Source organism: Oryzias melastigma, linkage group LG12 (assembly GCF_002922805.2).
Source record: "Oryzias melastigma strain HK-1 linkage group LG12, ASM292280v2, whole genome shotgun sequence".
Taxonomy (NCBI): Eukaryota; Metazoa; Chordata; class Actinopteri; order Beloniformes; family Adrianichthyidae; genus Oryzias; species Oryzias melastigma.
Genome location: NC_050523.1, coordinates 10,042,401 through 10,055,293, shown reverse-complemented (window position 1 = coordinate 10,055,293; position 12,893 = coordinate 10,042,401). Strand labels below are relative to the sequence as shown.

Genomic DNA, 12,893 nt, shown 5'->3' with positions numbered 1-12,893 from the left:
CTCCAGAGCTGTGTCTACTCCAGACTAAAACCACTAACAACAGATACTAAGACACACCTGAAAGAAAACAACTAATTCACATTTCCCGTAACTTATCACTGTGGTTGTTGTTGTTGTTGTTGTTGTTGTTGTTGTTTTTATCATGTGTAATCATGCTAACCTAAGCTGTGGGTAACAATAGTGATTTGGATGAATGTGAAGTTGTGTGAGGTGGGCTAGGATACCATATTAATTATTAAAATTTGCTGTCTTTGCTTTCCCTGATAATCCTCTTTCATTGTGGCTTTTTTATTTCACCTTTTTTAATTAGCAAAATAGTTTTTTGTTGTTTTCATCAGTCTTTAGTTTGCAACATCATTTATTTTTATTTTCAGCATTGTTTCTTTTGTTTGCAAAATTGTTTTCTTCTTATTTTCAGCTGTGTTTCTTTTATTTGCAATATTGTTTTTTTTATTTGCAACATTGTTTTTTATTTGCAGCAGTGTTTATTTTTATTCTTTTTTTTTTTCAAAAATGTGTAGTTTTTTTATGTTTGCACAGTGACTTATTTTTTTTTTTTTGGTGCTGCAGCGGCAGTTGCCAGCCACCATAAAGAAGAACTTTGAAGAGTTTATGAATGGGGAGAGAGATTGCAGTGGTATATCAGGGAGGATGAAGTCGACATACCTTTAGAGGTATAGAAGTGTTCTGGAGAGGTGGAAGTAGAGCTTCTAACTGGGCTGTTTAACAAAATCTATGAGAGTGAGAGGATACTGGTGGAATGGAGAAGTGTTCTTCTTCTCATTTTTGCAGAGTTATGAAAGCCACAAAGAAATACAGTCGATGAGTCACTCAGTAAAGTGAGCAGCAGTATGGTTCTATGCAGAGAAAAGAGAACCACAGATCTCTAACGACAGTGAGGTTAGGAAGAAACTGGAGGACTTTTAAACAACCACAACAAGAAAAAAAGTCATTTGGGATTACCCTGGGTGAATAATGCAAAATGTTTTTATAGATTTACTCTCAAAATGTACTCAACTACTTATTTCCCACATTTTTTTTCCTCCTGAATCACAGTAGCTATGATGATTGCATCCCCATTGGAGATTCTTCTTATTGTGAAGAATTAGACATTTTTCCCCCAGGTTCAATTATTATTATGTTTTTTTTTCAGAATCACAGCAGCTATGATGAATGCATCCCCATTGGAGATTTTTCCTTTGACCCACAAAAGCTGGTTTGCTGCTCTTTGGAGAGTGGCAACATCCTGTCCCATGGTTCAGGGGGGAAAGGTTATGGCCTGGCTACTACAGCCATCACTTCTGGCTGCTACATATGGAAGGTACTTTTTAAAGAAATATTTCTCAATCAAATCAAACCTTAATGTCATTTGGTAACCCCCACTATTCTCTTGCTCTCAGTTCAGCATTGCTAAAGAGAACAGAGGCAACGAGGGCACGTGTATCGGCGTTTCCCGCTGGCCTGTCAGAGATCACAACCACCACACCACCACAGACATGTGGCTGTATCGCGCATACAGTGGGAACTTGTACCACGGAGGGGAGCTGGTCCGCACGCTTCCTTCCTTCACCCAGGGTGACACCATCACCTGCATCCTGGACATGGAGGCTCATACAATTTCCTTTGCTAAGAACGATAAGGTGTGGACTAACATTTAAATTGTTTTCAACAGCCCGTGACGAGATTGATTGAAGTGTTTATTTATTCAATGCTTGTGATGATCCTCCAGGAGCCTAAATTGGCTTTTGAGGGTGTGGTTGCATCTGAACTGTTCCCGTGTGTGCTGTTCTACAGCAGCAATCCTGGAGAGAAGGTACTGAAGACGCTGACACTTCATTTGAATCCAAAACCATATTTCAGTGTTAACAATTTTACATTACTAGAATCTAACATATCAGCTAAAAGGTTTTTGGACATTCCAGGAATCTCCGAAGTTGCATAAATGGTAAAACACCATTGAACACAACCTCTGTATATGTTACAGGTGGCACTGTGTGACCTGCAGATAAGAGGCATGCCAAGTAATCTCCTTCCCGGGGAGCCACTTTGCAGCCCGTGGACCACTGTGCTGCTTGAAGCAACCGTGCAGCTCCTGCGACGGCTCCATCAGTGTGACCAGTGGTCCTCACACATTAACCAGCACATTCACAGCCAGCTGGAGCTCATTGGTCCTCTACTGAGAGAGGATGACTCAGGATGCTGCAAAGACTCCGGTGAGACAAGCTCCTGCAGTAAGCAGCAGTTGCAGTGGCTTTTTTCTTTTGTCCAGAATATCTGTCTTCACTCCATTTCTCATTCAGTCTGTGATGTCGGCCATTATTTTTGCAACAGTTCTAATAGGATTAGGTTTGAAAATATTGACCTTTTTTTTTTTAATTCATAAACTAGTGGTCATCAACACACGTCGAAATACATCTTCTTTACATACTTAAAGAGTCAACACCAACTGCTGAATTAAAGCCCAGAATTTGCAAAGTTTATTCAAAAAAAATTGTATTTGGGAAGTTAATTTTTGCAGAAATGAACCAATGAGAAAACAGAAGAGTTTTTGATGTCAAAGAAAAAAGAAAACTGCATTTAGTAAAGAAAAACCTGGAGTCTTTACTCCAAATATGGATTTATTGCAGTTGTTGTTCCCACACACCATAATAATGATGCTGTCTAATGTTACAAGGAAGCTGCTAATAAAGCTGGGTTTACATTTATCATAATAGCTAGAAAATATAACCTCCAGATTGAAGACTGATATCTAAGAGTGCTGTGCTTTATATCGGTTAGGGTTAAAATAATGTCATTCTCTGAGACATTAAGATGTTGGATAAAACTGTAAATAAAATGTTTTAAAGGAGCCTGGGGAGCGTAAATACCAGCACCAATGAACAACTCACTAGCACTGCACCACCATGGCCTTTTTAATAAAATCCAGAGGGCATCATTATAAGCAACTTGTAACTTTGGCATGCTAGATGCCCTGTAGTCGATCCATAGGTACGGTGTGTACAAAGCAGTGCAGTAAGATTTGAATAAAAATAATTTTAACATGACTATTACTTCACATCATTAAACCGGTTTTTGGCCTGAAAAAAGTTGAGAACCACTCAGATTTTACACAGCAGATGATGTTTAAGCTCCAAATTCTACATTGTGATATTTTAAGTGCTCAAAATATTCAAATTACAGCAGCTCTTAAAGAAGTACCACTGGTTGTTTCCAGGTTGTTAAATGCCATAATGTGCAGAGTTTGGTCTGACCCCTAGGGGGAGCTGCAGTTACACAAATTACTGTGAAGAATTTAACATTTTTGCCCCTAAGTTCAATTCAAAATATGTAGTTTTACAGTCTTTGGTGATTCTAAGGAATTGAATCCACAATATTTCAGCATCATGGCAAACATTGTAAATACCTTTTTGTTATTTTTAAAAATGTATTTCCCATAAAGCTAATATTTAAGTGGATGTGTGCTTTGTGTTGTTTTCCAACAGACCCACGCTGTGAAACTGGGAGTGAGAAAGATCAGACTGGTGATGGCTCCAGGGATCAACCGGGACACCGAAAGCCCCTTTCTGCTGTCAAGCTGGCTGCTCTTTGCACAGAAGTGTGGCCTGTTTTCGCTGTGATTGGGGGGGTCGACAGCGGTCTCCGTGCTGGAGGTTTGTGCTTGCACAAGCCCAGTGGACGCAGAGCCATTCTGCTCGGGGTTCTAAAAGAAGGAAGCTATCTGGCCAAGCTTCAGTGGGAGGAAGCGGATCTCTCCTTTAGGTATCACAAAACGCACACATTCACTTATGATCAAAATATCTTTTCTAATTGTGTAAAAACTCATTCACTTCCATTGAACAATTCTTATATTTTCTTGTCTTGGTCGTCTCAGCATGTGTGTTACTCTGACTCCTTTTCTGTCAGTGTTTCCGTTTTCTTCTTTGTGTAATTTGTCTGAGATTTTATTTTGTTTTCATCATTTTTCCCCCCTGATCTTACTTTTTCTTGCTTCTCCCCTTCATTCTTAAATCCATTACTCCTTGTCGAATCCGTCCTGGTGTCACTCCATGCTGTTTCTGTGGGTTTTTCCGTCCTTCCCAATAACTAAGCTCCATGAATTCTTGGTCACCCAGCGACACGCCAATTTCCTCACTGGAGCCCTGCGATACATCCTGCCTCGATGTCACTCGCCTCGGAGGTCTCAAGCCAAGGGTGTTGTTAGATCTGATTTATCTGATGGGGCTGCTGGAAGAGCAGGGATGGATGGGGGTTCATCCACCCCCCAAAAGGACACACTCTGGAGAGATTAAGGAGCCCGAGACGCAGTGCTGTCAGGATGAAGGTGCATCACATGATGGAAAGTGGCTTTTAGAGGACGAGAGGAGGAAGCAGAAAGAGCAGAAGGTGGAGGGGGATCCACTTCCATCACAAACCGAAAAGACCGCCGACTCTCAGGAATCGACGAGCTCAGCTCAGACCCCCCAAGCCTCACAAATCTCCAAAGATGATGCATTTCTTCTTGAACTCAGAGCAGTTAAAGTCTCATATCTCCTCACTGGAGGTCTGAAATCCCTGGCTGTCTTTTTTAGCTGTGAGAAGCTGTCGGACTTGCTCCTAGTGCCTAAACCTGACCTTCCAAAGCCCTCAGCGAGCCCCCTGTCCAGCTCAACCCCAGACCAGGCCAAGGCGAGCAGTGTAGGGTGGGACAAGGTTTGTGAGCTAAGATCGGTGCTGCAGTACGTGGTGCAGACGATGGTGAAGTGGGCCGTCAGGCCCTGTCCCATCAAACAGATTGTGTCCCTTGCTGATTTGGAAAGAGCTCAAGTCATGATATACAAGGGAGCCCTGAACAGACAGGAGGACAAGGAACACAAAGGTAAATCAATATGTTCAATTTCCACACTACATGCTTTTGCTAGTGATTTGACAAAATTTTTAATGTTTTTCCTTTTGTCAGATGAAATAAAAGTTAACAGCTACTTAATAAATGCATGTTGTGGTCATTATTAGCTTTAAAATGACTATTTTCGTCTCTAATGATCATTTAACATGGTTTTATTGACCATCTGAAAAAATCGTGATTGCTTGTGTAACCTCAAACAGCATCGCCTTTCCCCTCACAGACTCCGCCCACCGCCTATCCTCCCAGCCCATCTCCAAGTCTTCCAGCTCGGTGTCCTTGTACAGTGCTGGCTCAGAGGGAACTGCCATCTTTGGCCAATCAAACAGAGCCTCTGCTTCATCTTCCAACACAGACCTAGCATCCTCTCTGCCAACAAACCTGCAGGTGGACGGTCTCGATAACTTCAATCCTTTTCTCCCCATCAGCCTGCTCCAGTAAGTAGTAGAAGGAACATATTTCAAGTTTTATGACTGTGTTAGATGCTCCGTTAAGAAGTGTAGCCATTCTCTTAATGATTAGTCTTTTAATGCTTACTGAACATCATAGACCTGAATCTGTTGGCAACAGCAGCCATTCTGAAGTCCAGGGATCTGGTGAGTTAGGATGTCTTGTAACTTGGGGTGTGTTCACACAGGACACATTTAGTCCGCTTAACGTGAACCAGAGTGTGTTTCCCCCAATAATCCGAAACAAGGTTTCAGTCTGAATATGTGCAAGCGAACTTTGGTTTGGGACCAGGAACTATCCTCTGACCCATCTTTCTTGGAGGTCTCGGTTCGTTTTCAATCGGACTGAACTTTGGTTTGCTCTAAAATTCCTCAGTCAAAGCAGTCCAAAAGCACAATAACTGAACCAAAATGTTCACTGTAGCCGGTCATTCATGGACAAACGTGAAGCAGTGGTGCAACAGCAATTCATACGTTATAAACACTTATTAGCGTACCTTGTAGCCGTAATGTCCCCAGCACTGCCTTGCTTCCTCTGTATCAAAGTAAAAAATGTCAAACCTGGCCTTCATACAAACATTCAAAATTGATCAACAAAAAAAAAGAAGTTTGAATAAGTGAACAACAGAACTGAATACAGACCGAACGCAAGGTTTAGAACTCGATCCGGAACAAATTAAGCGGACCCGGTCCAGAACATAACATTTTTTCCAGTGTGAATACACCCTTTAAAAAGGATTGAAAAAGTTTGTTTGCTCTGTCTTTATTGTTGGCACCAGCTCTGCCTGTTTGTTTCTAACCCAGACAAACAGCATAACAGCAGTGTGATTTTACTCATTAAACATGTCAAGAAAGCAATTCTAGTGCTATGTCTAACATAAAACCAATTTTAAACAAAGAAACATCAAATCTAAATAAAGAAAATAATTTTAGAGGAAGTCAGGGGTCTTTTTTTTCTTTGGCTCAGTGCATCGTCACTGTAAATACTGTATTTCCACCTCCTCTAGGCACATGGTGCTAACCCGCTTCCCTACGCTTACGGGCCTGGTTAGTGCCCCCCCTGTGCTGCACCCGTGCTTCAGCCTGGCCAGCTCTGCCTCCTGTGATGCCTTCACAGAACAGCAGACTAGCTTCATGGAACCGGGCCCCTGCAGCACACAGGCCAGAAGCAGCCTGGGTAAGAACAAGACGGATGTTGAGGAGTCAGAAAAAACAAAGACAGGAGAAAATCTCTCAGAATCATTCAAATGTACAGAAATTTTAGTATCAGAACTTTTAGCTCTGTACTTAATCTCTTAAAAGAAAAACCTTTTTCTCTGGTCTGACTTCAAGATGAATATTTATTTGAAAAGTAAATTGGGTTTTCTCAGAATTATCATCATAGTAAAACAATAATTGTGCATTTTGCATGTTATTTACTAAGAGGTCACTGCTTCTCAGAACCGCATGTTTTTTGCTCTGATTTTGAATGACTTTAAGTGCATGCACTCACTTACAAAATTAAATTGACATTTTTATTTATTTATTTATTTTGTTTGTGATGTAAATGGTGTTTTTTTGCAGCAATCATTTGATGTCAAAAAACCAAAATATGACTCGTAATGGTCTCCAATTCCAGATATTTTCTTATCTGTAAAAGATAACATGTATCAACCACTTAGTTTGTTTTTAGACTTTCTATTTGTTTCTTGTTTTTTTGTGCACTTTACCTTTTTTCCTTAATCATCAGAGCGGACACAAATGTTTGTCACCAGTCGCTTGTTAGAAATGGGATTCACAATGAGGCATATCTACTGGGCCATGGAGGCGGCAGGTACTATTTTAAGTGCTGTTCAATGCCAAGCAACTTTAACTTAAGGTGCTATATTTTTACCTTTTGACATTATTTTTATTTATTCAAAATTTGATAAAGAAAATCTAAAAAATATCTACTTCTTTTCTGACAAATGTGATATGCTTTTTTCTGGATAAATGTTTATTTAGAAACTTTTTCTTTTTTTACCATTTTAATAGTAAAAATATTATTTACTGATTCATACATCACAATATTAAATGTCATGTATTAATGTCAAGCTCAAGCATATTCCAGTTTCCCACGGATAAATTGTCTTGCATGTCAATTTGAAGTGTACAGCTATACATGCACATACACATTATTAGACATACAAATCTATATAGATGTATATCTATATATCTGTGTATGTATATTATATTGTGCATATGGTATTTGATACTTTTTTTTATCAGTTTTCACACCATTCCTCTGAAATATTTCTGCATTAGCCTGACGTCAGAGCATGTTAGCATGTTCTTCTGTTGGGGATGTTCAATGTTAATTTCCACTCCAGTCCGTCTCCGTTGTGTGCTATGTAGGCAAAGTATTCTCCTTGTGGTGCTTCTTAGATGTCGCAGGAGACCTGGACTCTCAAACCATTGAGGTGTTGGCCTGCTGGATGCTGGAGCACCCCTTAACAGACGACCAGCAGGCTGCTGATTCACCCAGGCCAGAGGGGGCTCCGGACACACCATCTCCGGATGGCCCAGAGACGGTGCAATGTCCTGAACACCCCACGGGTCCAACCCACGAAAGGTTCGTTTGTGGTTCCCTTAACACACTTTTTGACTCGTGGGCCACAAAGAGTTCTAAAATTTGACAGAAGGGCCAGACGAGAAGCAGATTTGGTAATCCACCTCATAATAAAAGAAAGAAATAACATATAATCTGAACAAAAACATACTTTAATCTTGATTGAAAATAAATGTGTTTTTGTTTTGGAGTTCTGTTTGGACTTTTGGACAGTAAAAACTTTGGTTTTTGCTTTCATTTTAGTGCCAATTGCACCAATGTGTTAATGTCCTTAAGAGAAAAATGCAAATTTAGAGAAATGCTCCATTCATGTGATGTTTGAATTATCTGAAAATGCCTGACCAACACACATGAACTTCAGAAAAAACAACAAATGTTCTGACACCACATTAAGAAAGATCAATGGATCTGTAGTGCATCATCTATGGGGACACACCAGAATTACAGGCGAAATAAAGCAATAATAAGGATTATCATTATAATTTATTCCAGTTTGGCGAGCCAGATTACGTATTTCTAAGGGCCCCCGGGGCTGTAGTTTGCACACCCCTGCCTTAACATTTCTGTTTTGCATTTGTTATACTTTCCTCTGATTTTCTTTGTTTCTAAAGTATTCTGTCAGGCCTCGACTGGATAGAGAGGGAGAACTTCTTGGATGTCCACCTCACTCGGAACCGACCTCCTCCAGCCCGGCGGAGACGCTCGGGGCCCACTCAGAGAACGTCCTTCAGAAGGGCAGGTCAGATTGGGACACAAATAAAATGCACTTTACAGAAAACTTCTACTTTTAATAATAAGTGTGAAAGAAAGTGTGTTTTGTTTTCATTCTCACCCAATGTCGTGTTTGTAGACCTTCCATCACCCAGTCCCCTCCCACAGCTGTACCAGCAGCACACAGCAGTTGGTGATTGGCCAGAGCAGGTGGAGGTCCATCCCTTCTCCGCTGAAGAGGAGTCGGAGCTGGGCTACATGGATTACCCATATCAAGAAGAAACCTTTGAGGACCTGCTCACACCCTCATTTCTCAGCTTGGAGACCGACACTCTCCAGATAATGGAGGTGATGTAAAACTGTCCAAACTTTTATTTTCCTCCAGTTCAACTGATATTGGTCGATTCTATTCCTTAAAAATCTACTCAAGCAAAAATAATAATGGTACTGATTTTATGTATCATTTTAACATCTAGCTTTATTCATTTCTTTTAGACTGGGGAAGAAAACAGCCAGATGGTGAAATGTGAGCTGTGCAACACCTTCACTCTGCAGTTCAACAATCACATCAAACGGCGACACCCAGGCTGTGGGCAAAGCGCCGCCCGCAAGGGCTACGACAGCTCCGGTGCTTATGTTGACGTCTGGTTCAAAGGGGAGTGTGGATCCAACTTCCCCTTCTACCTCCTGTGCAGCTCGTGTAGAGAAAAGTACCTGGCTGCAAATCTGAACGATCCAAATTCCAAATATGAGAGGTACAGCATTTATTAGGTCTTTTTAGGACCAAATTTCACTCTCTTTGTACTAAATCGATTTCACTGTTTTATTTGATTTCTAACTCAATTTGATTACATGAAATAGTGGTCAAATTTCTTTTTTAAAAATGCCCCTTTTGTTTGGTTATTGTACGAAATGTATTTATTTTTTTAACGAAATATATAGATAGATTTAAAAAAAAGTAAGCTACATTAGAAAAACTAACATTTTTTTTCAGTTAAAAACTACTTTAAATTAGACATAATATGGATTTTGTATGAATCAATACTCAATTTTATAAATTAAGTACAGTTTGACTCAATGTATCAATGTATTAACACCAATTTCTGCTGTTTTGTGACTGAAAATGTATAATTTTATATTCTGGCATGAACTTCCTGCAGGATGAGAGGTCTGACATCTGATTTGGTTGGCCAAAGAGACAGCACATCGGATGGTAAAGAAGGTCGCACTTACTCTAAAATATTCCAAAAGGAAATAAAGTAAAGCATAACACTTTGTTTGCTCAGATGACTGGGAAATAAGCCACCAAGATGACTACGATTCAGACAAACTGACAGGACTAGAAGATTTCGGACTCCTGCTGAGACCACTGGGACTGACGGAAAAGAAGCTGATACCAGATCCTATAGTTTATACGGAGCCTGATCCACTGGGAGCGCTGGCTTGCTGTTCAGCTTCTCCAGCTGTGACTTCTACTAAAGGTATTGTTGTTGTCTTTTCCTTTTAGCAAAGAAGGAGAAATATATATATAATCAATTTTATATTACAGTTTAATAACTAGGTATATATAAGAATTAAAAATTAAAACCGCTTATTTCCTTTTTTCATTTCTGATCTATTTTATTTTAACTCCTAAATATTTAGTCAAGTGAAAGCACACAGAATGTAGCTCCAGATATAAAACAGATTTTCCTATCCCCTTTTTCAATCACCCATAAGTTGATGTTAAATAACAAAAAAACTGTTGTGGAAATAGGTTCACATTTGCTTCTCTTTTCCCTGTTTGCAGTAATTGTTTTATCATGCCTTCCTTTGGTAATTTAGCACACTTGTAGCACTCACCCACATTCCCTCTGTGCCTGCTGGCAGCGTTAATATCCAAGTCACTCTCTGCGGCAAAATGACTCACCACTCGTGTTTCAAATAACAGCTGAAGCAAAAACTTTATCAATGCTGTCTATTAAGATGTCTTTTCTTCAGCCTGGAAGCAATAAATGTAATGCATCATTTGCTAAGGCTGTAATTAAAGTATTTGCATTTTTCACAAGGCAACAGCCCTGCTGAGCAGAAGACACTTCTGAGCCTCGGGCAGCAGGCGGTGTCCCTGAGAGACTCTCACGACAGACTAAAAGCTTTAAGGAGAGTCACGTCCACAGCACAGATCCTGCTGGCTTACAGCATGGTGATGAGGGCACTTTCTCAGGCTGCCTCCAGGTGAGCCTCGTCTGTGTTACATTTACATTTCTTAGTGTCAGTCGTTTGACGTGCAGTCGTCCTCGTCTGCCTTCTATTCCAGTGCATCAGTGAGCAGTCAGTCTAACGGGCTGGAGTTGTTGGGTCTGGCAGACATCCGTATCCTGGTTCGTCTGATGACGTTGGCGGCGGGAGGAAGGGCTCACACCTGCCTGAACAGCCAGCCGGGTGTGAAGGGACTGCCGTCAGAACGCAACACGTCCACCTGCCTCAGCTTTCTCACCTCGGCCATCGGCAGCGTCGTGTCCCACTGCCCTACTGCTTACAGACAGCTGGTGGAGATTTGCACTCAGGTTGGTTTGTCCTCTGTCGGAATCACAAGAATTATATTTTTATTGACTAATTTGAGGAGTGACGAGGCAAGCTAATGATTCTAGTAGAATACTTAAAGGGTAACCAAACCCTAAATTAACTTTTTTTGTTGACCTCTATAAATGGGGCTTTAAAAGTGTTGGTCACTGGCAAATTTTTGACAAACTAAAATAAACGTGTTTAATTCTTGAAAATTATAGGTGCTACAAACTTTTTTCTAATGTCTGCTCCAGATTCACAACAATCTGAAGAAAGAAAAAATTAGAAATGCAATTTTATTCTCAATTTTCTTCACATATGTCCTCAGTCATGAAAAAAAACGCCACAAGAATATATTAAAAACATGATTTTCATCGTAGTGGGTCTTTAAACTTTGTTGTGCCCAGATAATGCATCAATGTAAAGAGTTTAAATCTAACTTGGCTCATTTTTTCATATCCAGAACCTAAAGGCTGCAGCTACTGGTGCAAGCAGCGGGGCTATCACAGAACCTCAGCAGAGGTCTATTCTTACGATTGCAACTCAGGGAGCCCAGCAGCAGAGAGACCAAGGAGACCAGACGCCTCTCACGTTTCTGGTCACTCAAAGTCTGGTGTCCCTGCTCACTGAGAAGAACCTTCACTGCAACAGCCAGGACAGAACTGAGCAAGAAGGTAAAGAAAAAAAATTGCAGGTTATTTTTATGTTTGTGGACCTATTTACCTTTTTAAGCTCTAATTTTCTATGTGTGTGATCCAGATTCAGGAAGCCAGAAGGGGTCTTCTCCGTCTTTGCCTCCTTCCCCTTTACCCCACCTGGGTGCCAGAGTGGGCCCTCTCGAGCTGGCTAACGCGTTGGCAGCATGTGTTTTGTCTGCCAAGCTGACCAGTAAACACCGGCAGTGGGCAGCGCGGCAGCTGGTGCAGGCCTTGGCAGCCGCGGGGAGGGACAGCCCTAATCGCCCACAAACATACAGTGACCTGGCTGGTGACTTGCGCAAATGTCCTCTCAAGAGGCTAGAGGGCCATTACAACAAGGTGATGGTTTCATTTCCCAGCGTTACTTTTTCATGCCTTCTTTACCGATCCTGTTCATGTTTTGTTTTCTGTTCAGGTGGCCAGTTGTTTCTGGAGCAGCGAGCACAGCTTGATTGCCACATGCTCTCAGGACAGTGTGGTGCAACTGTGGAGCATTGGCCAGAACTCAGTGGAGTTGCAGACCACTTTCTCCTGCATCAGCAGGTTACATACGCTTTTTATTAACACTTTTATTTTCACTTTCTCACATTTTTACATAAACTTTCTTAGTTTTGTGTTTGTCACAGGTATGCTGATAAGAGGTAACATGTGTTTCTCCTATTTCTTGTTTTACAGTAAGACAGACAGATCGAGCAGTGAGAGAGCAAGCAGATGCCAGCACATGTCTCCTGTTTACTGGAGTTGTGGGGGAAACTTCCTGGCTGCTCCTGAGAACAAGCACATCAACATCATGAATCTCAGAGGTCAGGCTCTTACTCAGAGAAGCTAGGCAGTAACATGCAATCTTACATTTTTTATTTTTCTACTTTTTCCTAAAATAACTAAAAAAAAGTATTGCTTGAAAACAATCTAACTTGCTTATATAGTCATTATCAAAACATTTCTTTACTTTATCCTAAAATCTGATGCTAATATTCTTATTTTTTATCTGTAATTGTTAAAAAAGGATGTTTGACTGTGAACTA

General features: G+C 40.8%; 1 protein-coding gene across 1 annotated transcript in view; it reads left to right on the top strand.

Annotated features, from left to right (window-relative positions):
• Positions 1–12,893, top strand: part of LOC112162862 (probable E3 ubiquitin-protein ligase HERC1) — a 40,551-nt gene that overhangs the window by 17,132 nt on the left and 10,526 nt on the right. The window contains exons 36-56 of the mRNA XM_024298792.2: positions 1,154–1,321; positions 1,401–1,640; positions 1,730–1,813; positions 1,985–2,213; positions 3,483–3,759; positions 4,113–4,855; positions 5,103–5,316; positions 6,336–6,505; positions 7,058–7,141; positions 7,732–7,918; positions 8,527–8,654; positions 8,766–8,974; positions 9,122–9,381; positions 9,787–9,839; positions 9,913–10,107; positions 10,675–10,840; positions 10,923–11,172; positions 11,634–11,844; positions 11,930–12,207; positions 12,284–12,411; positions 12,544–12,671. Coding sequence (XP_024154560.1) covers positions 1,154–1,321; positions 1,401–1,640; positions 1,730–1,813; positions 1,985–2,213; positions 3,483–3,759; positions 4,113–4,855; positions 5,103–5,316; positions 6,336–6,505; positions 7,058–7,141; positions 7,732–7,918; positions 8,527–8,654; positions 8,766–8,974; positions 9,122–9,381; positions 9,787–9,839; positions 9,913–10,107; positions 10,675–10,840; positions 10,923–11,172; positions 11,634–11,844; positions 11,930–12,207; positions 12,284–12,411; positions 12,544–12,671 — 4,402 coding nt within the window. The remainder of the gene's footprint in view (positions 1–1,153; positions 1,322–1,400; positions 1,641–1,729; positions 1,814–1,984; positions 2,214–3,482; positions 3,760–4,112; positions 4,856–5,102; positions 5,317–6,335; positions 6,506–7,057; positions 7,142–7,731; positions 7,919–8,526; positions 8,655–8,765; positions 8,975–9,121; positions 9,382–9,786; positions 9,840–9,912; positions 10,108–10,674; positions 10,841–10,922; positions 11,173–11,633; positions 11,845–11,929; positions 12,208–12,283; positions 12,412–12,543; positions 12,672–12,893) is intronic.